Genomic DNA, 27,997 nt, shown 5'->3' on the forward strand with positions numbered 1-27,997 from the left:
TCTGTAATGTACATGTAATGAACAAAAACTATGTGCTACAAATAGTTATTGTGGATATAACAAAACGAGAAATTAATTGAAAGTATCTATCTGTACTCGCAACTTCCGTATAAAACGTTGTCTAACATTAAATTAACATTAACTATAATTATCGTCCATTCTTAGATCCCACGTCCTTAATTACATATTTATTGGTATGAATTCTTTAAACAGTGTAGTTTAGACATCGTTTAGTAGCAGATAAATATTTGACATTCAAAATTACAAAAGGTATATTCAGAAATTGAGACGTTCACGGCAATTACATTTATGTATAAATAAGATCAAAGAAACCCACAATTATAAGTATCGGTTTCTGTAACTTTATATGGGTGTCATCGTCATACCCATTAATTAAGTACTTAGGTATATATTTTTTGTTAAATAAATAATGTTTTGCCAGTAGATCGAAAGAAGACCTCCAGCTCATAGGAGACGTGAGTAAAGAGGAGGACGCAGAGAGTGCGGCCCATCTGAAATCCTTGCGAGAGGCAATCGTGTCCACATTTAAGCAGCAAATGCGCTTGCGGCGAAGGCTGATGGAGCTGGACAGTCACCTGCTGGGCCTGGCGCTGGACGCGGAGCGCCAACACGCCACCATCTCCCACTGGGAGGCGCGTTTCAACCGCCTCTACAAACCTATTAGCATGGCGGGATCGCGGCTTAGCACTCAGCAGAGTTACAGGTAGGCCTTTGCAGAGATCACTGTTTACATGTATTTTTAAGATTTACTGATTTATAAATGTAATTTAACAGTTTTTGTAAGACAATCGATGTTCGATTAATGCAAGCTTGTTAATAAGAATAAGCTAAATTTTCGCATAAACTAGTCCTACTTAATTTTTAAAGCGAGCTAACAAAAGATCTAATGTTATAACATTATTCTGTACTATACATATGTAATATATTTTTATATATTACATATGTATAGTACATATGTATGCTTACATTTTTGTAAGCATAAGTTTTGTTATGTATGAATGACCTTATATGCGTAACAACTATCGCTAAATTTATGTCCGACTCCAATGTCAGATCTGTAAAAGGGTAATTCGCATAGCGTTTCGACCGGTGCGGCTGCGCTGTCATTATAATCCGTCAATTTTCTTGAGGAAGGAATCATTTCCAAAATCAATCATTCATAAAATTGACATTACTACAGTACATAGTAATTAATATAAAGTCATATTGTAAAACGAATGGTCTGTGAGTAAAACTAATTTTTGTCTTTGTTAAAATTTGAATAATTGTAATGACAGCGCGACCGTAGCGGTCGAAACGCTCTGCGAACCACCCAAAATAATTAGGGTTTGTTTTATTAGTACATCGCCCGATGTTTTACCTAATAAAGTCGACATGTTAATATTTTCTTTTTAAAGGTCACCGTGTTTTGATACGATCAAGAGTAATAACAATAAAATAAATCATACATCTGAAGGTGAAGTGTACCTAAATAAATAAATTGAATTATTGTTGTTTGTAACCTACATTTTTTACATAATAAAAGTACCCATAATTTGAACTACTGATGCTACGATTAATATTATTAAAACAAAGTGCTATGCCGCGTCTGTGTGTCTATTCGTGAAAACTCAAAAACTACTTATTGCCCGTATTTTCAAACGGTTTTCACCAATAGATAGTGTGGTTATTTGGGAAAGATTAATTGTTTAATTTATTATGTTTTTACCGGAGCGACGCCGGGACTACAAATAAAAAATTGCAGAGGCGGCACAGGGCTGTCAAGTAGCGGTAGCGAGCGGGCGGAGGCCGAGGTGGCGGTGGAGCAGGCGTGGGCGGAGCTGGCGGCCGTCGAGCGCGAGCAAGAGAGCGCGCGCGCCGAGCGCGAGCGCGTCGAGCGCCAGCTCGAGCAGGTGCGCTTGCGGGGCGCGCAGCTCGAACAGGTATGCTAAGTAGGAACCTACCATAGTCAACGAGATAGCGGTGGAAAAAAAGTACGTTGGGCAACTTAAACTTTACCTTCAGGATCAATTTTTTTACCATTCTGTTATCTTTGGGACGTTATCCTTAACTCTCGTCTCAGTTGTTAATGTATTTACATGTCACTGAGTATAGTGTGCCTCTTGACAAAAGCTTCTTCCAACTCTTTTCACGGCTGTCTGTCGTTTGCGACTCTTCCCCAATGGACCTGCTGTCAGTTTAATTTCGTTTTAGCCATCTTAGGACCAATACGAATACTTTAAATAAAGAGCAATTAGGTAAAATTGCATTTTGAAAATCACCTTGAAAAATATATTGGATCTGACAACAGATCACATGTGCTACAGCTACGACGTAGCGATCGTAGGCCTCATAAAATTCGTAGCATGTGCAGGGATCTCGTAGGTGATCTAATTATCGTAGGCAGCTGTAGCACTACGTAGCTTTTGCACGCTACGACCTTGTAGCATTTCGTAGCTGCTGGCGTAGTTCACACTTCACACTTTTGTAATCTAAAATTATCTACAATGGTATTTTTCCATCTTCTTCTTTTCGTCGAAATCTGAGTCATATTGTGTATGGTCACAACCATTGTGACTTTGTGTTGAAATGTCAGAAAAATATATTCTAAATGTGCCCTAATAAAATTAATAGATAAATCATTTAACCATTTTGTAGGTACATTATCCATACTAATAATCAATTCTTATATTATAAAGAGAAATTATTTGTATTTTTGGTTTTTTGTTTATTATGAATAAACTCAAAAAGTATTGGACCGATTTGATGAAATTTAGCACGGAGACAGACGAAACCTTCAGAAGTTCAGACTACTTTTTTATTATGGTTTTACCTGAGTGAAAACGGGACGGGAAAGTAATAAATTAATGACAATATAATTACAAGCATGCAATGGTGGTAAATTAAAAGTCAATCAAAGATGTTTTAAAAATGTAAGTATGAATGTAATGACAGGAACTGCCAGCCCGCATCAACAGCGGTCCGGAGCGCGAGGTTCTGGCGCTGGTGTGCCGCGTGCACGAGCTGGAGGCGGACAAGTTGGCGCTGCAGGGCGAGCGTGCGGCGCGCGCGCACGAGCTGCGACGCCGCGACCTCGCGCTGCAGCGCCGCGACGCGCAGCGCCGCCTCTCCGACGAGATCATCACACGACAGCGGCGCGCGTTAGAAGGTAGCTCCTGCTGTCTACTCTCTCTTTCATCTGACCCTATTCCCGGTGGCAAAGTACAAATTGTAGGTTTTTAAATCGGTCCGTACACACATGACACATGTTCGGAGGTGTAAATACCGTTCGCTTGCTACGTTTAGTTTCAGACTGTCGATCTCAAGCGATTCCTCCCACTCAATCGTGAGTCGCACCAGCTTTACTCTAGATTCGGAACAAAGCTAGTACGTAGTAGTAATAAGAATAACAATAATTGATTTTTCGAAAAGCACATTATAGTATACAAACACACTACTGAACACAAATAGGATGTTTTGAACAAAAACAATCTGGAATCGAGCGGGAATTGAACACGCGCCCCTGTCTATCCGGGACAGTGCTCTTGACTACTGAGCTATCGAAACCATGCCAGATCGGCTAAATTAATTCATCTCTTTATATACAATATATAATTACAAGCATGCAATGCTGGTAAATAAAAGTCAATAAAGGGACATTATGTAATGACAGGAACTGCCAGCCCGCATTAACAGCGGTCCGGAGCGCGAGGTTTACGTCTTAAAATGGTCAAGATCACTGTCCCGGATAGAGGAGCGCGGGTTCAATTCCCGCTGGATTCAAGAATTTTTCATCTCATTGTAATTTTCAAAAATTGGTTAACGTTCACGTGGCAGTTCTTGTATATACTTCAGTATGACTTTCAGTCTATTATGTTATTTCTTGTGTTAATCATGCATGCATTCAATCATGCGATTAGGTTAGTAATAAGTTTGAGTGAATAAGTATATTATGGCCACAAAAAAATGACATCTTACTACACACTAGACTAGTCCTGTAACTTCGGCATAAAGTACAAAAAGTTACATTTACAATTAAAACATGGCGACACATTAAATATAATCTAAATGATGTATGTAATTAAATCAATAAAATCAATGCAATTAAAAACCTATTAATAAACACAATACAATAAATTAATTAAATAGAGCATTGAGTTATCAGTTAAACTTGTGAATTTGATACTGTCCATTTCTGTCTCATCTGAGCGTGATCACAGATACCTACATTTTCAGCTGCGACGCTTCAAAGGGTTCAGGGTCCGCTTGAAAATTAGGCTTTACGACCAGTTGTGAAGCAATTTTAACCCTTAGTCAACAAGTACGATATAGGATACAGAGTGGTCCTATTCTAGGGTCGGAACTAACGGAACACATGGGAACTACACTCAATTGTGACATAATACTTATTTTCGGTATTTTGTGACAGATAGCATGATCCTTATTTATTTCTTTTTTCATACTCTTAATAAAGAACGTAGGATTTTTAAGCTTTTTCTTTTAACAACAACTCTCATGTTTTTTGCACATTAATCTTACAATTAGTATGCTGTTTGGTTCTGTTATGAGCACCATATTGTTACTTCCAGAGCTGGGCGTCGGTGTGACCTCCGAGCTGGCCCAGATGTACGAGTTGTACCAGCAGGAGATCCACGCCTCCACCTACACGGAGAGCAACGACATCTACACGCCGCCCTATCCGTACCGCCTGCCGCCTATTTCTACCAGGTACATTCAATAATCCTTACTATTATAAAAATAATTCTCTACATTAGCTGCCGGATGTCCTATGTAACAATTAACAATTCAACAAACCTTTAATGACGTGTGATCCTGGTCCCGCCCTAGAATAGGACCAGTCCATATTGTTGCGGCTGTACGAGGCGAATAAAGGGGCACTATTAAACCTTGGCAGCTATATGCACAACAACTTAAAACCGTTTATTGATAACAGTATTTCGTTATTTGATACTTGATTAGCCATTATAACGCACGAAAATGTGCTAATAAGCATCTGTTTGTTCAATATTTCCAGCATGTCAGAGCTGACGTGGTCGGAGAGCTCGAGCGGCTCGGCGCGCGGCTCGAGCTCGGGCTCGGGCGACCACCGCCTGCCGCGCCTCGCGCCTACGCCCCGCCCGCGCACGCGGTACAGGTAGGTACTAGCTGATGTCCGCGGTTGATTCATTACGATCTCCTTAGTGACGTTCTACGAAAAAAGGAACAGCACTCTTTATTGCACCAAAGAAAAAAAAATACAAATGGCACAAATGCGGACTAATCGCGATCCCGCGATAAAAGCGATCCCGTCCAGTCAACCTTAGTCAGAGAAAACGAACAAGGTAGGTACCTTAAGGAGAGAAATTTATGGCGATTTTGGGTTTTGAATTTCTTTTTTGTTGCGTATTATGCATTGAAAGCGACGTCCCTCCAGAAGGTGCCCTTTCTTGTTGATGTCACATCGATATTGTCAAGGAGGATGCGTCTGCCTGCTCCATTACCAAAACAATGGGTATTTAAGCCATAGTTAATAAAAAACAAGAACCGACGAAATATCTAGTTATATGTTTGTGTAATTTCGCAGCCAAGCGAGCGCAGCGACGCTGAAGCGATACGCGAGCGACGACAGCCTGGTGACGGCGGCGCCGCGCGCGCCCGACCGCGGCGCGACCTGAACCGGCGCTAGAGATTCACAAATGTGTTGTATGTGTCCCTATCATAATGCCGGCTATTCACTATTGGCAAACGGTTCACCAGATTTTGATGTTTCGACGTACATTGCTGGTTTTCCCTTGCGCTAAATAAATGCTCTTATACAAACTAAGCAATGTATGTTCATTCTAGTCGGCGTCTGTCTTAGTTCGAGTGTTGGTGGTCCCGTTCAATGTGCAGAAATTTAGGGTGAAAACGAGAAAAAAATGATAGCATAGAAAAAATTTCATGTGATTTTATTTTTCATGGTAGTAGGTAATATCTACTCACGGTGTACAAAGTTTGAAGCTAGTAGTTTTTCTTAACTACAGAAAAAGTACAGAAGTGATATTTTTGCAATGTTCCAAGATTGCCTCTGTCTTCTCTTAATCTTTATGAATCTTCCGTCTTTTATTCCACCTCAGTACATTACGACAGTGTTCTCTGTTCAATAATTTTGTACAAACTATTAGCAAATTACCTAATGTAGATATTTGTAAAATTACATTACTTGATATTTATTGCCTCTGCCGGGCATTCCAGCAAATCCACAAACGGATTCAGCATAAATATGATATGTAAGTATATATAATATCTTTTAAATCCATTTTTTATTTTGTCAAGTTGTGACTGGATTCATGAACTTGGATTTTTTGCAATAATGAGAAATAAAAAACAAAAAATAATTCTGCTTAGATTATGTCACAATAAAATATATGCTGTTAGAAAAATATATAAATACCTTGACTAATTTCAACCCTATTCGCTTGAATAGCATAAAAGTATCTGTAACCGCTGTCCATAACTAGATCTTATGCGATATACATATATATAAAAGACGATATCTTTTTATGATTTCAAACAGTCTTCAGCTCGATACGAATTCCATTTTTCCTATTTTTTCATTTGCCACCGGACCTAAACGATTGATACATAATAAAATTTTTATTTATCAATTATTTTGAAGCAAAACCATATTGAACTTAATACGTACGTATTATTAGTTATTCTTTGATATAGTTTAGAGCTACCTCGGTTAGTCAACACTCGTGTCTTTGTGCAGTAGATGTTTTAACACTGATATAATGCTTTAATATTACGTTATGATTTTAATTACATCAACAACGGCAACAGTTTTTCAGATGACTTCCGCTTTTAAAATTAAGTATCTATATAAATATTTTGTGTATTTGGATAGTTCAAAATCTTAAAATAAAAAATATTTGTATATGTGTTAAATTTTGTTTTATTTAATTTGTTTCCGCTTGTAAGTTTAAAATGTTCCTAATTGAACATAAATAAAATAACGACAATTATAAAATTAAGCATTTCTTAAGATTCCGTTAATATTGCTGACGACCTCGGTGGCGCAGTGGTAAAGTCTTTGCCTGTCCTTGCCTTTGAACCGAGAGGTCCCGGGTTCGATGGAAAATGATCTTTTGTGATTGGCCCGGGTCTTGGATGTTTATCTATATATGTATATGTTATAACATATAGTATCGTTGAGTTAGTATCCTATAACACAAGTCTCGAAGTTACTTTGGGGCTAACTCAATCTGTGTGATCTGTTCTTATATATTTATTTATTAATATTAAGTACCCACAGGCACAATTTAATTAACCTATATTTTCATTCGCCTATTTTTATTGCCTTATACAAATATATGATCACCTACTAAAATATTAAATACCATTAACAATAATCTCACAGGGTAGGTACTTAGATTATAAGTACTTATATAATATAAAAATTGAATTTACATTAAAAAATATATAATATCTAAGTAACAATATTCACAACCATTCCGTTATTAATTACGTTTCAATTTGTGAGAAGTACCTATACAGTTTCTAAGGATCAAAATTGCATTATTTAAAACTATACATATACACACTATCCATAGAAAACGCACGATGTAGGCATTAATATACTATTATTAATAGTACTGAATGATTACATAGCAATTTTCTATTCAGATGTAGAATAATATTTTGATTTTATTTATGTGGAAGTAGCAACTTCATAAGATTTTTAAAACCAACCTTTCATGTTTTGTATATTTTTTTCTTTCGAATTTAGGCAAGGTTTTTCAATAACAGGAACAATTTTTTTTACTCTTAACATTAAATTTTCTACTTAAAAAAATATGGCCACGTTCTAGTCGTATGATACGTAAAGGTATATTCTATATCGGAAACTTACGCCCAGGAAAACCGTAGATTATATTTTTGCATTAATTCTATGAATGAAAACTCGTTTGTTTGCAAAACGATCTTTGCTGTCTCACTGGCGCTCGATTGACCGTATGATTGACCTCAACATCCAACACAAAATCTTATTTATACATTATGCTACATAATCTAAGGAATGACTGTATGTAAATTTCAGTTTTTTTATGTATAGTTCAAGCCCTTTCATATCACACAACAAAATTTACGAACAAGTAGTTAGCAATGTAAATTCCAAGTATATTTCCTTATACTTGCGCAAAATTCCTATGATACATTTATTCGTCAAGGAACCAAATGATTGACGCACCGTGATTCATTGTCATTCGATATTGCTCAAGCTGGCAACGTGTAATCATAGGCAGTAGACGAAAGTCCAGTAAATAATGTTGAAGAAGATGAAGAGTACTGGGAACATGACCCGGGAGCGCTTGTCGATCCACGTGGCGATCTCCTGCGGCGTCATCTGCGTCCAGGTGTGCTGTTTCGGGGGGTCGTCGGAGCCATCGCTGCCGGAGCCGTTGGGAGCTCCGGGAGGCTTGTGTCCGCCCGGGCCCTGTATGAGGTCGTCGTAACTCTGCGTTGTGATGGTCGGCAAGTTCATTGCCGATGGGAAGCTCTGCAATGGACACGTTTAAAATTTTCAGTGTACTTAATGTAATTGCAAAAGATTAACGAAGGGAAAATCACACACAATCACACTATAACTATTTAACTTAGGAATTCATGAGAGACTTGGGTGGAATTACATTTTCTATACATAATAAAATCTAATGGCTCTTATCTATACTCTTGAACAAGAACTGATAACGCGAATGCTACCCTGCATAAACAGGGCGCAAAACAATACTTTTGTTTAGTTCTAATTTGCATAAAAATTAAACCGCTTCAAAACGTGAGGCTGAAATAGGTTACACGCTTTGTAAATACCTAGTAAAATAATGCTAATTGTAATATGATACAAAACATAAGCTTTCTAGAAATACTCCATTACGAGAAAAAAATTGAGGAGCGTGATGTCTCGTGACTAGCTAGTACAATACACTCTTTTTTTTATTAGCTCTATTACGTCTCAATTAATAGTTAGGTACTCGCCACTCCTAATCGCGGCATGGACAAGAACTTTATCCTGATTTACCATTTCGATGCTAATGGCAGTATAAGCATGTAGATTCGAATTGCCCCGTTCTAATATAAAAACCACTATGAAATATTTACAAACACATCTCAACATAACAAACAACAGAAACAAAAAGTACCTATCTATACCTCTGCTACGTACCATTATTTAAAATCATTATCTAATACAATGAAACGGTGATATTTATAGTCACTTATTGAAAGACTAACCTTCAATGAATACACGAGACTATACAAATCATCTCTCGAGATGGTGTTATATATAAATCAATCCGCATCACAGTTATACAAATAACGGTGCAATGTTTTAAATTATAGTATTGAGTTCCGTTGAAATCCATATATGATAATTGAATGCTGTTTATGTGACGTTTTACGACTACTGAATACAATCAACTAGCATGGTAAGACAAGTGAACGGGCTGGGTTATTTCTTTTACCGACATGCCTGTTCGGTTTAGCAAGAAAGACGGATCCAAAAATTCGATTAAATAATCTGCAAAGAATTCGTGAGACAAACTTTGTAAACTTTAAATCTCACTTCAATCTCAGTTATATATTTTTTAATCCCCAACACGATCAACACGTCCTAGTGGTCAAATCGTACTTTCTATCAAAGAAATTGTATGCTACGAGTTCGAGGTCCAATCTGTGCTACGAAATAATTAGAAGCTAAAATATTCTACTGCTCTGCTACTTATTGATAAAAATCAAATACGAATATTCTGTACTTAAATACGATTAACTATCTGATTTAGTGTTTTCTCATGAATTTACATGTGTCTTACAATTCAAAGACCCTCTCAACTAGCCTATTATTTTAATTCTTTGCGATGATATCCACTGCTTTGTTCAATTGGTTTTCAAATTTACAATTATTTTGCATGGCTTTTGTACGTATGACAATAGACACCACTTCGTGCTCATAACTTACAAATTGCTAGAGTTTACAAAATGAGTGGTTGGTAGTTTTACCATTATTACCTTTTATCCTGTCATTACGCAATAATAAAGAGGTAAGATTTGTTCTCACTTTCAAAGCAATGAGAATAAAATATTAACAACAATATCATATTTAAGGTTAGGAATTTAATACTTAGTTCCGTTTTACCTATTGTACTCGTAGTATTCCAATGCAAAATACTCCCTTTTCTTTTTTAATAAATCTGTGCCGATTGCAGTATTTGGTAAACCGTATGTGTTATTAATTAGTTAATAAAATGAGTATTAAAAGATTGTGAAGGTACCTGAGAAAGTAGGCATGTAAATCATCAAAAAGCGTTGATCTTTTTGTCTGATCTTTGTGACATGAAGTCACATATAGCCATGAGATTCAATAATGAGAAATATAGTTTTAAGTTCATCTAAGTCGAAATGACTTACCTCAAATTTCCTATGTTATAGTATAATATTTTGCATGAATGGGGCTATTTAAATTTATAGAAGCTATCCAAGTTCCAGTTATACTTACGTGCACGGTGAGGTAGTTATTGTAGGTGGGGCCGGCGGGGTCACTGCTGGTGTCCTGGTTCAGCGAGGAGCACGAGCGCGACTTGGATAGCTGGGGTGACGTCTCCAACTCCTTCTGGAGCTCCTTGCGCGCCAGCCGCGGCGTCAATGTACTCTTCAGGATGTACTTGCTGTTCACTTTCTTCAAACTAACCACTTTCCTGGAAACATAGGTGTAAAAGGTAACTTACGCATGTTGATAAGTATTCTTTGAGTTAGATCTGATAGCTTTATTGCATACTTTTTTTCAACATCTACTGACAACATGGTCTAATTAACAAATTGGTCTTAATTTGTACTTCTGTGAAATCTTTAAAATTAAGTTTAATTGATAATTTGAAGTAACTTACTTTCTTCGCCAAATAGTATTGACAAACGCGAACTCGACCAAAGCGGCGAAGATGAACCCGATGCAGCCCAGGAACCAGATCTCGCTGGCTTTGATGTACGACACTTTGGGTAGCGTTTTAGCCTGACTCGACGCGAGCGTGATAAACGACAACATTGTACTCGTGCCTGCGGTACAAAACACAGGTCAACTATGCCAAGTTATATAACATTCTTACTTACCTTGCATATGGTCCATATTCATGTAAATTACATATTGGTAATTATCTAAACGTGTTAGAAATAAATTAGCGCAGTCAGTTCGTTTGTACAATAGCTAGACATATACTCTACAGGTTAATTGAGCAACTATTACTACGGACCGGACGGTAAGTAACTAGACTACTACGCCAACGTTTCACGGTGCAACCCAAACTTTAAAGTGCTGATTATCTTAACATAGTCGAAAAGGTACAGCTCCTTGAAGGTTGGCCAGACCACCGTATAGACAGACAGGACAGACAAACATCCCAAGCTTAGTAACAAAACCCTGACGCATCATACCTAGTATGATTCTTGGAGCAGATGCGTCCGCTCTTATCCAAAACGTGACCCAAGACATGGCCACAATCATTACGGAAGGGATGAAGTAGTCCATGTGGTAAAACCCTTCTTTTCGTCCTAACTGGAAAGCAAACTCTAGTGCGCTGTAGTTGTCGGCTGGAAAAATAGAACGTACCTAGAGTAATTCTCGGAGCAGAAGCATCAGCTTGCAACCAAAATGTGACCCAAGACATGGCCACTATCATCATGGAAGGGATGAAGTAGTCCATCAGGTAGTAACCGACCTCGCGCCCTAACTTGAAAGTGAACTTTAGGGCGCTGTAGTTACCAGCTGAAAAAGTAATTTCTTTGTACCTACTCGAAAGATTAGGTATTTTGCACAATGAAGTTAGTTGGAAGATACGGAAATATTATTTAACTCCCTCGTGGTTTGCACGAAGACAAATAAAACGTTACACGAGCTACCTAAGTCTATAATTAAGTTATTTTGGTAAATATAAAAGACGTGTACCGAACGAAACGAATAAGGCATAGGGCATTTGAGGTATTTTTATAATTTATCCATATTTTCACGAATTTTGCCTATAAAAAAACCCTTTTTATGGTTTGTTTACATTCTTTTAAGTATCTCAACATACAGAGCAAACTGCCTAAAGAGTTGGTTTAGTCAAAACTTAATTTTGCCTAAAATTAGTACCTGCAAAGCAGGTAACGTAAAACTTCAGTTCAGGTAATTTAAAAAGCCCAAAACACTATGTTATAGGTGACATGCATGGAAGGTGTGCAAAATTATAATAAAATATTTACGGTCTAAATTACACTTGATAGTTATATCCGTAATATAATTATTTTAATGAAACTAGTTTTCAATGTTATGCAAAATAATGTGTAGTAAGTAGATACAGGACAACACAAACCATTAACGGAGGACATGACACAACCCAATACTTGTTATTAAATGCTATGAACAATCCAGTGTTTTGTTGCAAGCAATCGCCATCACTGATTTAAGGAAAATAAGTAATTATTTTGTAAATTGTGTCACGTACTTTAAAACTTACATGTACAACAGGAATAGTAAAGAAAGTGATTATTACATCTACCTCCAATGAGGCGCATACTTGCTATGTCACCCCTGACTACGGACTCGTTTGTCCAGAAGTCTATGAGAGAATATTCTGTTAGATGCAGTTCAGGTGAAAGACGAACCGGCGGTATGTCCTTTTCCCACATCAGGCGCAAAATGGATGCGTTGTATTTCCCTGGAATTTACAAACGATAAGATTAAGGACATTAATATTTTTAAAGCACAGTAGGTAACTATTAATATATCCATTATACTTACAACTCTCAAGATTCATAGAACAAGTTTGTTCGTCAAAAGGGAACTTCTGCAGATTCATCCAACAGTACAAGACGGCTTGCATTCTGCGGCTGAACACGACTTCCCCGTTGGGCGCCACGGAGATCAGCACGTCTTTGCTATCCGTGCCCATCAGGCTGGATGACTGCTCATTTGACATGTACAGATGTGGCACCCAAATCCGTTGCCGCAGGTCATTCTCCCCGATAATGTTTACACGTTGTGGAGAAAATAGAGCGTATGCCAAACGTGGATCGGACCATCGAAGTTGTAGTAAAAAATGTAATTTGAAATTCTGAAATATAAAAAGATAATCAAGTACGTATTAAACAATTGCAAATATTTGTGCAGTTATATGCATAATTTGTCTTTACTGATCTATTGGGACAGTTCTACTGACCAGATCATGGGCCTCCGCAGGCTGTATGAAGTAGATATAGGAGCTGGCGTGCACGTAGACGGTGTCTCCGGAGATGTAGGTGGGCAGCAACAAGCGGTCGTACCGACACTCGTTGGCCAGCCGCGAGAGGAACTCCGACTGCGTGTAGCTGTCGCCTTTGTCCAGCGATGGACACTCCAGTCCTATGGCCCTTCAAAAATTCATATGCTGATTATTCTAGTTTGATGAAGGTAAATGTAGCAAACTCGGACATTAAGGCTGCGCGACGCCTCGAAAGAATTAATAATATCTTGGGAATTCATTTGGACTTGTGAAGTTGCTGACCTAAATGCATGGGTATTATACTCAAAATACAGAACAATACGGTAATTTAAGGGGTAAGTAGCATAGTTACTTCAACATAAAAGGGTTTGTACGCTTCAAAAAAGCTTAGTAAATTACATATTCAAAAAGACCTATTATATCCCTATAGACCTATATATTCCATAATTTAATTGTATTATAATATAATTATATAAAAACTTATTTCTACTTATTTTTTTTACTTCTTCCTAATGAATGTTTCTTTTACTTAATAATAAAGAAGTCGGCTAGTTCCTCACGACACACTCACCAGCAAGGTCGGTGGGAGCTGCTGGCGACAACAAAGCCAATATTTGTGCTCTGAAACTGATAACATTATGGACCGATTTTCTGATACCAACGAGATTTGCTTTAAGATTAAGCCGCTAAGCCGCTACGTGTGTCTACATTAACCGAAGTGTATTTAGCGTTATTAAACAAAGTATCTACTTTATCAGAAATTTCCACACTTTCAACATGCCGAATATACTTACGTATTTACTTAAAAATAAATGTAACTATTACCTAATTTTTATTTATTTAATTAAATTGTATGAAATCAACTTGCCTCCCAAAACCACGAGGATTTTGTATTTTGTCTGAATGTAAGTACATGCATTCGTAGTGAGTAAGGGAGTTGTAACTACTTAATATTTAACTTTTTAACATTTATGTATTAACATCGCTCCTTCCTTTCATAAATTTATTATCAAAATCCGTTGCATTAAAGATGTAAGCATACAAAGGGACAGACAGCGGGAACCCACTTTGTTTTTACTATGTAATGATTATGTTTACACCGGAGCGAAGTCGGGACGGGCCGCTAGTTAATTCATATATTAAGCAAATATCATACATGTATTTCATGTTCTAATCTAAATCCAGACTAATATTTTACAGGAAATTAACCCTTATAAATATCTTACCCTATTTGCAAGTGGATGACTAAATAACTAGAATAGCTTGCAATAAGCAAACTTATACACAATGAGACTCATAAAATGTTGTAAATGTAAGTGTTTATTACATATTTATTACATATTTGGATAACATTAGTTATATTAATGATGTGACTACTGCTGTGATGTCACACAAAACTGAGTAGTAAAAGTTGTAATCATTTCTGTGACTCAGAGAGGTGCCAACTGAGAGCTCCGCATAAATTATACATAATAAAATAAAATAAATACGGTAGGTAAGTATGAGAAGTTTGAGATTGTCACATGGAAGTGTTTATGAAACAATAAAATAATTGGATGTGACATTTTGATATATGCCATGTATTCTATGTATGTATGAAAGTCATCATTCGAAAAATTATAAAAGCTACAATAAATGTTTGGTAGCAATATTTCATAAGCATTTTGTTTCAATACGTCGTAGATAAGTAGAAACTTAGACCGAAAAACGCATGAAAGTCAGTGATGCAACTTTTATGCATAAAAGATAAATGACATAAAGATAATTTGTTTTAATTGACTAGATAACATACAGAATACTGCCTATAAAAATAAGTGTATATATAAATTATGTACTTATCTATATCTAATTTATTATCCATTAATATTATAAAGAGAAAAGATTTGTATTTTTGTTTGTAATAAATAAACTCAAAAACTACTGGACCGATTTTGATGAAATGTGGCACAGAGATAGACGAAGAGTGATCATTCAGGTGTGACATAGGCTACTTTTTATTTTAGTTTATAAGCTGGGACGGGCCACTAGTTTAAATATAATTGTATTTATTTAGGAACTATTGTGGGAGTTTTAAGAACATGGTATACTGCTTCGGCCTGAAAATGTACTCAAGTGCATTCATAAAATAATCATCATCGATCATCCATAACTGAAGTCGAAATAAATTATGTAAATAGAAAGAAATATTACTACGAGTAGCTCTAATAGCTGTACTTAGCGCATCACGCAATAAGGTGCCAAGATACACAAGCAAATGTCTCACATTTTTCTGATAGTTAAGTATTTGGTAGCTAACTAATAATCAATTTATTTGGTAAAAGTTGTAAGTCAAAGTACTTAAAGTAAATGAAGCAGTAATGTTCGTATCCAATATGTTTGTTATGAATGAATGAATAATATTTGTTCAAGTGACCAAGAATAATCTAATGTGCATGAATTGCCTGTTTTATTGAATGAAAATTGTGCATGAATTAACAATTTTTTTTTTGTAATAAGATAATAATAAAAAATGATTTCCTTAAATAAATAAGAATTACAATAAACATTTCGTAGAGCACAGCTCTGCGCTAAATATTTGTTTATGTTTTAAAAATATTTTTTTCTTATTTATTATTCAATTTGGTTAACAACAAACTGTGACACGTAAGTGTTAAGTCGTAACATAATATTGGCAGAATTAGTTTCAGTGCGGTGCATGTAATTCTTCAGATTTCATATCAGCGCGCTAATTGCTCGCGCGTAATAAGGGGAACACGCATTGCGACATGCGTCCACGACTGTCATGAATTCATGACAAATTAATTAAGAGACACCAGATAAAAATGATATCTGTACCAAATCACTTTGGTATAAATGTAAGGTAAAGTAAAGCCACGCTTGAAGATTGTGAAGGTCGTTGTCAATAAATGATGAAACTTAGCTGAGAGTTTACTGTAGTTGTTTGTATGTAAACGTCTTAACTTTTATATGACTATTTATTTTGCGGCTTGGGTGAAGTGTCACACAATTTTACCAACATTTGATTTCTAATTGACTTTTCCGTGTTGTAGCCATTATCCGTACATTTTGTAGCTATTGGCGTTTTAATAATGCTCTGTATATAAATCAGTTACATATTCTCTTTGATTGTAAATTTTTGTATCCAGACGAATACAAAGCTAAATACAAAATAAACTAATTCGAACTAAAAATACGTAACATCAGCGTTACGAGTTACGGAGATTACTAATCTAAATGTCAAATGTACCTACTGCAGACTTATTAGGATTAAATTACTCGATATCGTAGAAAATGAGGAAAATTATCCTTATAAACAAATCTGCCATTAATGCCTTTTTTAAAGATTAATTGAGTTCAATAAAATCAGGGCTTTCCTAGCATTGTTTCGTAATAAGTTACCTTTTTCGCAAGGTTGACGGAGGAGCATAAAATCTTGATATATTTTTGTCCGTTTAAACCTATTAATGCACAGCCTAAATTTATATGCTGCAAATATATATTATACCTATTTTTTTCTATGTAGTACTAGTTATTAGAAAAAAGCTCCATATTGTAAGGTTAGGATCGGTCGTATCGTATGCCAATTATTTCTTTAATACCTTATAAGTATAGAAAATAAGTAAATATGTAGTCGCAGTGCTAACAGGAAGGATGATCAGATGTGTGAGAAGTGTCTTGCACTATAATTGAATACAAGTGTGTTGTAGGTAGGTACCATGATTACCCAATTTGCATAAGGTATTTATATGTATGTTAGTCTGTAAGGTATTTATAATATGGGTCACTGGCATTTGTATTAGGTTTTTATACTGTACTTATGTTATTACCTGAAATACATTTTATTTCAGGTTTTATTATATAAGGTGGGTGACCCAAATAAAGCCTATGTCCAAAAAAGGCCTAGTTTTTAAATTTCCCGCTTTACGATTTCAAATGACCGCCAAATGTTTGTAGAAGTGTGCATGTACATTAACTAACGCATACAAGCACAGCAAGGGGCCGGTGCCGCGAGCGTGTTGGAACCTGCAGTCGAAAACAACCACGACGCGGAGCGCACGCTTGTTTTTATAAAATTCTGGAAGAGTAAACAGTAAGTATTTCTATTTTTACTCGTACACGGTGTGCTGTGTTTTGTCTATAGGTTAATTATAAGTTAAGCCATCTCCTCACATAAGTCAAAAAGTTGTAATATGGGTGTATTCCGTATAATTGTTGTTTTATTATACCATATGTTATGCCCTAATAAAGCCTATAAAAAAAATGTATAGGCCTTATTACGGTACAGGTACAGGCCTTATTAGGAAACTGTTTAATGTCAATTAGAAAAGTATCACAGTACAATAGTAAACCCTTGTTTTCAGTAACATCATGGAAAACGAATCACCAGCTACTACCACAAAGAAAAAAAGGGCTCAGTGGACTTCGCAACAGATGGAAAACGCTGTAAAAATGGTAGAAAGGGGTATATTATCTACATATGCTGCTGCAGCTAGATACAACATCCCAAGAAGAACCCTACGCAACCATCTAAAGAGTGGTTCGACTACACGAAAACTAGGTCGGTCGACTATATTGACTACAGAACAAGAAGCTGGACTTGTCAGAAGAATAATTCGTTTGGCTGATGTTGGAGTACCGATGACTTCAAAAATGTTGCGCGTACAGGCTTTCTCATTCTGTAAAATTAAGAAAATTCCAAACACTTTCAATGATGCCAAAAATGCAGCGGGGAAAAAATGGTTGAGATTATTCCTCAAACGACACCCTGAATTAGCACGTCGTAAAGCACAGATGATGAATCCAGCTCGTGCTCAAAAACTAAATAAAGATATTGTTAGAGATCACTTTTCCAAATACAAAAGCGTGCTGGATAAACTTGGAATGGAACATAAACCTGAAAGCATTTACAACATTGATGAGAAAAATTGTCGCATATCTTTGCACCATCAGCAGGAAGTTCTGACAGCCAAAGGGAGAAAGAGAGTTCATCAAATAGCGAATGAGCATGCTGAAAGTGTGACTGTGGTAGGCTGCGGAAATGCTATAGGATCGGCTATTCCGCCAATGATACTATTTAAAGGCAAGCGACTAAAGCCAGAATACCAAGATAATTTACCACCAGGATCTCTGGTGAAGATGACGCCAAAAGGAAGTATGACAACAGAAACATTCATAGAGTTTATTAATCATTTGAATAAATACAGAACATCAGGGCCATGTCTCCTTATATTTGATGGTGCAAAATGCCACTTGGACTTTACTATTGTCGAGGAAGCTGAGAAATGTGGCATCACTTTATATTGTCTTCCGTCAAATACCACTCACGAATTACAGCCCATGGATAAATCCGTTTATCGTTCTTTTGAGCACCATTGGGACCAAGAGTTGATTAAATACGTCAGTCAGCATCCCGAACGAACCGTTAACAAGACAAGCTTCAATGTTATTCTCTCACAAGTATGGCCGAAATGTATGACTATTACCAATATCTCGAATGGGTTTCGCGCTACAGGGTTGTATCCATATAACCCAGATGCTGTACCTGAAGAGGCGTTTGCGCCCTCTGCGTTGTCAGAACTTCCAATACCTACAAACAGTGAGAATATGGCTGTCTTATCCGATGAAGCAAGACAAACGGGAGAACAAGAGATTTCAACTGCAAATGTGGAAGATTCAGATGGCTCAGGCACAGATACTGAAAATTTGCCACTGTCCTTGCTCTTTAAAAATAACCTGAATGCTGAAACTCCACATAAGATAGACAATCAATCCACCACGTGTGAAATTCATGAATTTTTACCAACTCCTAAGTTTAAAGTTAAAGCGACTGCTCCACGCAAGAAGTCTCTGAATTACAGGGCTCAAGAGGTAACAAAAGATTTGTTTGGTGACAAAGCTACGAATTCCACACCACAGACTACTGTACCATCGTCAAGAGCAGAAGCTGTTCCGGGCACTTCTTCAATGATAATGATTGACACAAAGACACCAAAATCAACGTCAGTCACTGGCCGTACATCTGCACAAACTGCAGTCGCTGCAACGAGGACCGCTTCTTTGACAGCAGATAAGCTTACGGGATCAAAACCAAAACGTCACGATAAGAAATCTTCTTGGTACTGTCCAGCTTGTAAAGAAGATCGAGTTGATGATATGCGACAATGTCTTACTTGTGGCGTTTGGTATCATGAGCTGTGTGTTGGACTCACATCAACTGATAAAATATTTTACTGTTCTGGAGATTGTTTAAAAAAAAAGTTGAAAAAGGCTGATTAATTAAGTACTTTTACATGATGAGAAACTCGTTAAGTCTGATCTAAAATGACCAAAAGTAATTAATAGGATCTCATTAGATTTAATACAAGTATTGATAATGTTTTGTATTAATTAAGAAGTTGAATGCTCACTTGTTTTAATAAGGCTTTATTAAGACACAGGGTTCCCAATAAGGCCAAAGTGACTTTTTAGATATTTATGTTCACAAAAGTGTGATTTTCGTTTTTAAAGCAATTTTGTTTCATTTATTACAAAGTTTAATCAATAAATATAAGTTTTTCAAATAACCAGTGCGTTTTTATTATAAACCTGCTAGTTAAGAAATAAAAAAAATAAGGTAGGCCTTATTTGGTGACCTTACCTTATATTATTATTAGTACATTTCTGACTAAAATACAACCTAGGTATATATATTTTAAAATTATTAGGTACATTCCAAAAATTGTCCATGTGCGGTTTGTATCATAACATTCGCAACTCGCGCTAATAAAGCGAGTCGAGCTGATTCCGTATATAATTCTATAAACACGGAAATTTTTGATTTAACTTGTGTAAGTCTAGTTAAATATTCATAAAAATAAATCACTTAGGTAATGAAGTACGAACAGAAGACAGTATTGATTAAAAGATTTCTTAATTTAAATACACACATACAACCATTGAAGGAAAATGTACGTATAAAAAGTAGTATTGATGTTTTCGCTTTGTAATCAGTGTCAGCAAGTTACCTTGAACTTCTGCGAAGGTGCAATGGTTCTGTCATGTGACTGGCACTAGTCAGGCTGCGCCGGCGGCGGCGCCTGATGGCCTACCGTTTGCTAATCGTCACGCTACCACATTTAAACATTAATTGGCTCAGATTAACACATATTACACGCTAGCTGGACACTAATCGTTAATTATTTACCTTATGTGACTCAGATGGTAGTTACTTACTTGCAAATAAAATACGGATAAGAAATACAAAACTATAGTTGAGACGGAATGTCATCAAACCATAAAATCAGATTCTAAACGTTGTTTAGAATCTGAAATATAATAATGCTTGTTATTAACTAATGAACCCTGGATATAAATGGGTATATGTAAAGTGATATTATAATAATGATTAAGATTAGGGACTATGATAAGAATATGATAAGCTATTAGGCACCTGTGCAAAGGTTAATGCATGTATGTAACAATAAATGGATCCTTCATATAATATTACTCTATATGATAGCTTAGACATTGCCTTTAATAGTGTGTAATGATCGGTTATCGAAGGTGTACATACTGTAATGGCCCATAACATATTACAGTACCTATATTGTATGCATGTGCCTACTAAATTTCAAGATCACGTTCTAAATTTCCAGGGCTAAAGGTCATATTAGGCACTATCTTGAATTTGGACAAACTTCCATGCATTGTTTGGGATTTTCTATATGTACCTGCCTAATTAAGATTCATTGCGAGTCTAGACTTCATGGTTTCGTCGTGCGACAATACATGATGAGAAAACATTCGAAAGGCATTAATTATATAAAGAGTGTTTTTTACAACAGCCAAATCACAGCATGTTAATAAAATCGGCCTGTGCAATGAAATGTGCCTTCGGTTAGAAATTATTACCATGGATGTAACTTTTCGTATTGCACAGAATACTAATTCAAAATATTGCGAAGAAAATGGGCTGGACTATTGGTTGGACAGTGGTGATTATGGCGGTTTTCATAGTCCACCGCTTACTTCCGGTGAACCGTAAAGATGGAAAAACACAAGACGTCGTAATTTAATTGAAAATGAGTTAGGCATGTTACTACAGAGTCAGCCTTTAAACTTATATAGGTATAACAAGAGGGAAACTTAAATCGAGGAAAGTACAATGCCAACGGAATGCTCTAACTATCTAGTTACCAAAATACTTATCTGAAGACCAAACGGATAAAATTTAGAAACAAATAAGTAACAAGTAAGTACTAAAGTAACAGATAGGTACTGATATAAACACTCAAAGCAACCTTTTGCAAATTGTGAGGTTGCGATCAAAAGCTCATGAAGAAGAGGAATGCATATCATAAAGATGTACGTTACCTTTATGATATGCATTCATAAAATAGACCTAAGTAGGTATGTCAAACTGAAAAGTGAACACTTCGAGTTCATTATAAGGCCTCGCAAAAATAAGTGATTTATGCGTTGCTGATCATAAAGTTGGATGGAACTCAAACATTGAATTTGCAGAGCAAGGTATGCATGGTCATACTAAGAAGTCCTAGTCACCTACTTCAGAAGGAGTCTCAATACATAAGTAAACAAAAAAAAGTCCAGCTGTAGTAATTACGTTTAGCTAATTGTTGCGCGTCTGGGCGATGGACCGAGGAAGCGGCCGATTGACCTTTTACTATGTTTTTCGCTGTTCAAGGTGCCTGTGGATAGTGACAATCTACTTCACGATATTTTCTTTAAGGTTCAATGAAGCGTCTTGCATGGCACTTTCTAGAATTGATGTCATATTTTTTATTTACTTTTTATTTAATTTGTAACGTCCTGTAGTACCTATTGCCAGCCAGCATGAAATGGTTCTTTCATACACTTGAATCATAAAGTAAAAATTTGAATGATAATTATTAATTGCAGATGTCACCGCCGATAGATTTTTAAAATATTCCTAGATTTCCGTGAATCCGTGACTGTAGTCACAAGGTTTCTCAATGGTGTAGCCAACCTTATAATCGATAAAGGTAGACCCATAAACGCAAAATATATATCTTTGCAATCATGGCAACACTAAATCTTTTAGGAAAACAATAGCTTATTTAAAAGCTTTAAATTTTAGCCGCAATGATACCGGACTGACGTAGAGATTGATAAGAGCATGTACGTAAGTACGCTTGCTTCGAATGTAAACAAAACTTACAAGAAAATCCTCGTAGGAATCCTGGTAGTTGAATTTGGTTCTCCCCATTATGTTTATGTAAAATGTTGTATATTAAACGTTTAATCCTTATGTCTAACCGAACTAGGACACTATTACAATAATAAAAATTCAGCGGTTTTAGGAATACTTTCACTGGAATATAGCTCAACGAGTCGGCATGCGATAATCAAGGTAATTAAGAGCTTATTACGTCACGACAGATAATCTGATCTTGGGAGATAATCCAAGGATAAAAGAGTGAAAATGCCGCTAATATTTCAATGTTTTTTCTATACACACCTACAATGTAGATAAGGTTGGTAAACTTTAGCCACAGTGTCAATATATTCATTCTGAATTTATAAGATCTGTATCTAATCTTCTTATTGCAACTATCGGAAACTGGTGTCAAAACCATTTTTACTTTGAACTAGCTGATGCCCGCGACTTCGTTCGCGTGGCCGAAAGATTTTAAAGAGAAAGAAAACACTGCAGTTTCACAGTGCAACAACAACCACACCACAATATGATTGGTTCGCTGCGTCTCACTTCGAATCAATTCGACAGTGAGAAGTGAAATGCAAACCCGCACTTCGTAATAATAAGTTTTACTGTGTTTTTAATACAATATAAAGTATGAGTATCCAATATACCTACTATTTAATTACATTTATATGTTGTTAAGTATAATACGGAGCTCCGTCTTAATCTTAGAAAGTGATAAATTAAAGATGTCTACGATGTCTGCCTTCGAAATGTTGGTAAAACAAATCGACTAGACGATAAAGGGGAGATCTTTTGCCTGCATTAGTGCGGCAGTAATTTGTGGAGAATAATTTATAAACTCTTTCAAATAATTTATAATCTCTTTTAGATTTTTATACCTCAACAGAAAATGCTCATCAGACTGAACAATTTTTCTTAAGTCGTCATTTGTATATTTGCTATAGTTTAGCTGAACCCATCTCATCTCATTCTCCATCTGGTGTCACAGTTGTCAAAATCATTTATACCCTATATGTTGCCCAGGCTTAAAAGCTATATAACAAAAAAAGTTTCATTCGAGTCCGTGTAGTTCCGGAGATTAGCGTGTACAAACAAACAGATAGACAGACATACAGACAGATTTTTTTTTTCAAATTCTTACTCTATTTCTATGACTCTATCGTATTTTTTTAAATGTAAATATATTCCACGTACATAAAATTATTTACTACTATTTTATTATATGTATTGATTAATATACGTGAGAACCTAGTAGTGGTTGGCTAATTGCCAAAGCTCCACAATTATATTGCAGGTTGTTTCATCTATTATTGCGATTTTCATTAATATTTCAAGTATAAATTTATTTGTAGCATAACTTAGTAGATGAAAGATCTCCTACCTACATAACCTAATAATTATTTGGGTCAGTGAATAAAACTTATTTTTAATGAAAATAAAATCGCTGTACTTTCAAGAGAGTCCCACGGTCAGGAGATGTACTAAGTACATACTAAGAACGAATAGTTGCAAGTTGGTACCACAGACCATTGTGATTAGGTACCCTAAGACTAAATGGTCTCTGTTACCCTTATGCATCTGCTCGTGTGAAACACAACATAATTATTTCGCTTGTAAATTCATTCATTTATTAAATCACGGCAGTAATGACTAACGATCATTCATTATAATCAGTTCAACAGTAGGAAAGGACTCGTGACTTATTATAATTACAATAAAATTGACGTCGGTTTTATGCAAATATTTGCAATTATTCAACACCAGACAACAGTCATATCAAGGAACAGAAAGACCACAACTTTTGCTTTACTCTGATTTACAATAGGTACTTACCTATTGTAGATCAGAGTAAAGCAAAAGTTACATAAGTTACATAGGCATTTACCTGCGGTAGATAGTGTCCTTTTATTGTGATTATTTACTTCTTAACTTCGATCGAGGATCAATGGTCCTAATCACGTGATTGCTAACAACATTTACCTACCTTTAAGAGAATAATGTAGTTTACCTTTGTTTCTCCCATCTCATCCTCGATATTCGCAATTATGCCTGCTTCGATTTTGTTTAGCCTAATAACAAAATATTAAGGTTCGTAGATATTTTGAGAGCGTTTAATAAAATTGTATGAATGATCTACTATTTTCATGATTATTCTTTTAACTGGTCCAAACGGACGGAATACGGAAACAATATAAGTACTTAGAAGATTTTCTATATTTCAGAATTCTCATTGCAAATTTGTACAAAAAGTATATTTGAACAAAGTGTCTCCAGTTTTTATAACTAGTCCTAATGAAGCATGTCAGCGACAGACTCACATCGAAGCAAAATTACCTTCTATTATTTTTCAGTTGTGATAATAATAATATATCGCATAATATATTATCATTATCACAACTGAAAATTATTACTAACTAGCTGATGCCCGCGACGTCGTTCGTGTGGCCGGACAATTTTTGTCAAAAAAGTTTCATTCAAATCCGTTCAGTAGATCCGGAGATTAGCGTGTACAAACAGACATACAGACATTTTTTCAAAATTCTTATTCTACTATGTTTCTACATCGCCCTAAATTATTTTTTTTCATTATAAATGTACAGACACAACTTTTTTACTATTTTATTATATGTATTGATTTCAAATTATAGCTGCGTCTTGAGGTTACGCTCCCTATAGATCAGAATAAAAAGTACGTAGGTACTTTTATTTTATCCAATGCCATTCAGGAATAATGAAGCTTCCAACTTGCAACTAAAATAATTTTGGAAATCGATTCAGTAATACCGAAAACTATGTAACGAATAAGGAAATAATAATAACTAAAAAAATTGTAATTGTAGTAAGTCTGTAAGACCCAAGCCGAGCGACGACACGAGGTAACCCATCCGAGTTAGTAAATGATGCGTGTAATTCTGACAAATTGGAAATTTTCGTTATGGTCATAATTTGAGCTAACCATTGAGACAGAAAGGTTTTATCAGATTGTGTGCTTACTGAAAATGTTATACATTTTTGGAAGATAATGGATTAACATACAATAATAAAAATCTGATTTCTATAATTTAAAAGGTAACACACAACATAAGTATGTTTTTTTATTGCATGTGCTAAGTTAAACCTATGTTAATGGAATTTTCGATATTTCCTTAATCGCACGCTTCGGATTTACCAGGATCAGTATATATTTATGGAATAAGTATCTACAAATATCATCAATTAATCGCACGCTTCGGATTTACCAGGATCAGAATATATTTATGGAATAAGTATCTACAAATATCATCAATTAAAACTGTTATCTCGGACGACAGAAGACTCCAAAATTTACAAGGGACACCGTAAGCAGCATTATATTATAGTTCATTCAAGGTTACAACTGCCATAAAACATGAAAGATAAAAATGACGGATGAATACTGAACAATCATTTTATGATGTCACATGGTCACCTACCCTTAAGAGACCGAAATGTCTGAACAACTTCATATCATCTATTATTATCAATTATTTGAGACAGATAAACAAAAACTTTACAACACGATACAGATGAATATAAAGATCAGAACATTCAAACATCACTCCCCGTTAACCGGCGTAAGGAGGTTCCTCGTTGGGAGCAGTAAGATCCTGATCTCCTGGAACCACCTGGAACCTTCCATGAATTATCTTAATAAGTAATTATTAAGATAATTCATGGAAATCGCAACTAGAGTCACGTGAAAAATATTTTAACTCTGATAACCACCAAAGAACCTTTAACAAATCGTGAAATTAAAAATAAGACGATTTAATCCAAGATACAAAATAATTCTCTTTGTTGTTCACGTTCTCGTCCGAGACTACTAACGACTTTGAAGATTCGTCTGTGGTTGTACCACGCGATATTGATGCACTAGATGTTGTATCCAAATCGGACAGTCCGATATGAATTACTACCCTATGTTATTTTTTATGGGTGTTCGACGATTAGATTTATCTAATACTTAGTTTGAGAAACGTTTTCGTCGTCTTTAGTTCAAATGTAATTTCGTAATAATAATAATGGAAGGGTAAACAAATACATTTTAGACCGGTAAATATAAGTACCCCTTTTGTATTAAAGTCGTATACCTCATTGCCGAGGATCATTTTGTTGAAAACACATCTTTATCGCTTAACTAAACGGTCTCACTAATTTAACAGGATTCATTTTTCCTCGTGGTCTAACTAATTCATAGCCATGGCTATTCTCCAATTAGTCAAATATACCTACATTTTTGTAATGTAAAAAACAAAATTTTATATAACACTAATGTATTTTAACGTCACGTATTTTGGAGTCAAAAAGCATTCTAATAATACTTTAATGAGACCGAAAAAATAGTAAATCTCGTAATTAATAAAACTGATCAATTAAAGTGATGTTTAATTAATATTTTTGATTATTTAAATATATTCATAAATTTAATTTTGTATCCAGTCGAATAGCCAATTGAAAAAATAAAAGACAATAGGTATTGTATACCTATCATCAATTAGAGTGCAGGATTTTTCACGATGTAATAGACTCAATAGAATCCTGGAAATAAAACTACGAGTATTCAGACGATAGAAGCAGTATACACTGTTACTAACAGTTTGGCACTTACTTGTGTTATTAGTGTAAGTATAGAACATCGCGAAACGCTGATGGCTAACATCCCATATATATATACGGTTGTTACTGCCCATTGTTTTCTTATTGATTGATATAGAACTAATAATGGGCATACTGTTTAGTGCACTATCTCAATAGTGATTATAAAAACCAACTTTGCAATATAGAACCGTGCTGTCTAAGTATATTTTAAATTTAAACACGCAATATAAAATTACTTAGTACCCTTGGTATCCTAGGTTTACTCTATGTGAAATTCATCGATGTCATCAGCCCATTATATTTCAAATTATGGGGTGACAAACGGTCACACTTCAGACACATTTAAATCTGATTGGATAATCAAATTTCGCTCAGAACTTAGTTTTCCTAGGACAACAAGGAATTCGTTCAGTGACCTGCTCTCTGCTCTGTTAAGTGCTCGAATCCTAGTCAAAAGTAATTTAATAAATTCTTATACATTCGGTGTAATTCGGGATTTTTCCCAATTAAAAACTTGTGATTATTTTAGTAGGGATATTATGTGGGACCTTATTTTGAATTATGCGTATACGCAACGAAAAGTTTTTATTATGTATTACATACATTTTACATATTGCAGATACGATCAAATTGCACTTACTTTTGTCCATGGACGTTATTCGAAGTTACTATAAAACACAAACTAAATAGCAAAGTCCTTGAAGTCATGATGATCAATGAAACATTAGGACGCAACAGAAAGAACAGAATCGCGAAGCCGACCGGTCCGGTGCACACGATCGAATCTCTAGCACTGCACGCGAGTCGTCAAGCTACACGCCAACAGAGGCTGCGCGGGCGCCGCCGCATGCTATATCATTTGAGCTTTTACATACAGATCAAGTAAATTAACATTTCTCAAGTTTATCTGATGATACAGGTATATATAGTG

The 27,997-nt window shown here is 35.6% G+C and overlaps 3 protein-coding genes across 8 annotated transcripts in view; 2 read left to right on the plus strand and 1 right to left on the minus strand.

The window, feature by feature from the left end:
- The window catches only part of LOC128673646 (kinesin-like protein KIF19), a 21,112-nt gene extending 15,204 nt beyond the window's left edge, over positions 1 to 5,908 (plus strand). Inside the window, exons 9-14 of one of the 2 annotated variants that reach the window (XM_053751628.1) lie at positions 443 to 724; positions 1,766 to 1,943; positions 2,956 to 3,169; positions 4,590 to 4,728; positions 5,036 to 5,155; positions 5,585 to 5,908. In XM_053751628.1, coding sequence (XP_053607603.1) covers positions 443 to 724; positions 1,766 to 1,943; positions 2,956 to 3,169; positions 4,590 to 4,728; positions 5,036 to 5,155; positions 5,585 to 5,675 — 1,024 coding nt within the window. In that variant the 3' untranslated portion in view covers positions 5,676 to 5,908. The remainder of the gene's footprint in view (positions 1 to 442; positions 725 to 1,765; positions 1,944 to 2,955; positions 3,170 to 4,589; positions 4,729 to 5,035; positions 5,156 to 5,584) is intronic. The other variant, XM_053751629.1, reaches the window with a different exon arrangement.
- Positions 5,909 to 6,889: 981 nt separating this feature from the next.
- On the minus strand, positions 6,890 to 27,898 carry SecCl (Secretory chloride channel). 5 transcript variants are annotated; one of them, XM_053751639.2, is made up of 8 exons: positions 27,707 to 27,898; positions 13,224 to 13,413; positions 12,806 to 13,118; positions 12,564 to 12,722; positions 11,461 to 11,616; positions 10,920 to 11,085; positions 10,532 to 10,730; positions 6,890 to 8,539 (listed from the first exon to the last, which is right to left on the minus strand). In XM_053751639.2, the coding sequence occupies exons 1-8, from the start codon at positions 27,772 to 27,774 to the stop codon at positions 8,276 to 8,278; spliced, it is 1,515 nt and encodes a 504-aa protein (XP_053607614.1). In that variant the 5' UTR covers positions 27,775 to 27,898; the 3' UTR covers positions 6,890 to 8,275. The 5 variants fall into 5 exon arrangements, with proteins under 5 accessions (XP_053607614.1, XP_053607612.1, XP_053607615.1 ...); XM_053751637.2 differs by having other exon boundaries at positions 12,558 to 12,722; XM_053751640.2 differs by lacking the exon at positions 11,461 to 11,616 and adding an exon at positions 11,636 to 11,791 and having other exon boundaries at positions 12,582 to 12,722; positions 27,707 to 27,897.
- LOC135309813 (uncharacterized) lies at positions 17,131 to 19,541 on the plus strand. The gene has a single exon (XM_064436239.1). It carries the CDS (start codon positions 17,634 to 17,636, stop codon positions 19,539 to 19,541), a length of 1,908 nt encoding a protein of 635 aa, XP_064292309.1. The 5' UTR covers positions 17,131 to 17,633.
- Positions 27,899 to 27,997: the final 99 nt, after the last annotated feature.

The sequence above is a fragment of the Plodia interpunctella genome, chromosome 11, assembly GCF_027563975.2.
Source record: "Plodia interpunctella isolate USDA-ARS_2022_Savannah chromosome 11, ilPloInte3.2, whole genome shotgun sequence".
In the NCBI taxonomy this organism is placed as follows: domain Eukaryota; kingdom Metazoa; phylum Arthropoda; class Insecta; order Lepidoptera; family Pyralidae; genus Plodia; species Plodia interpunctella.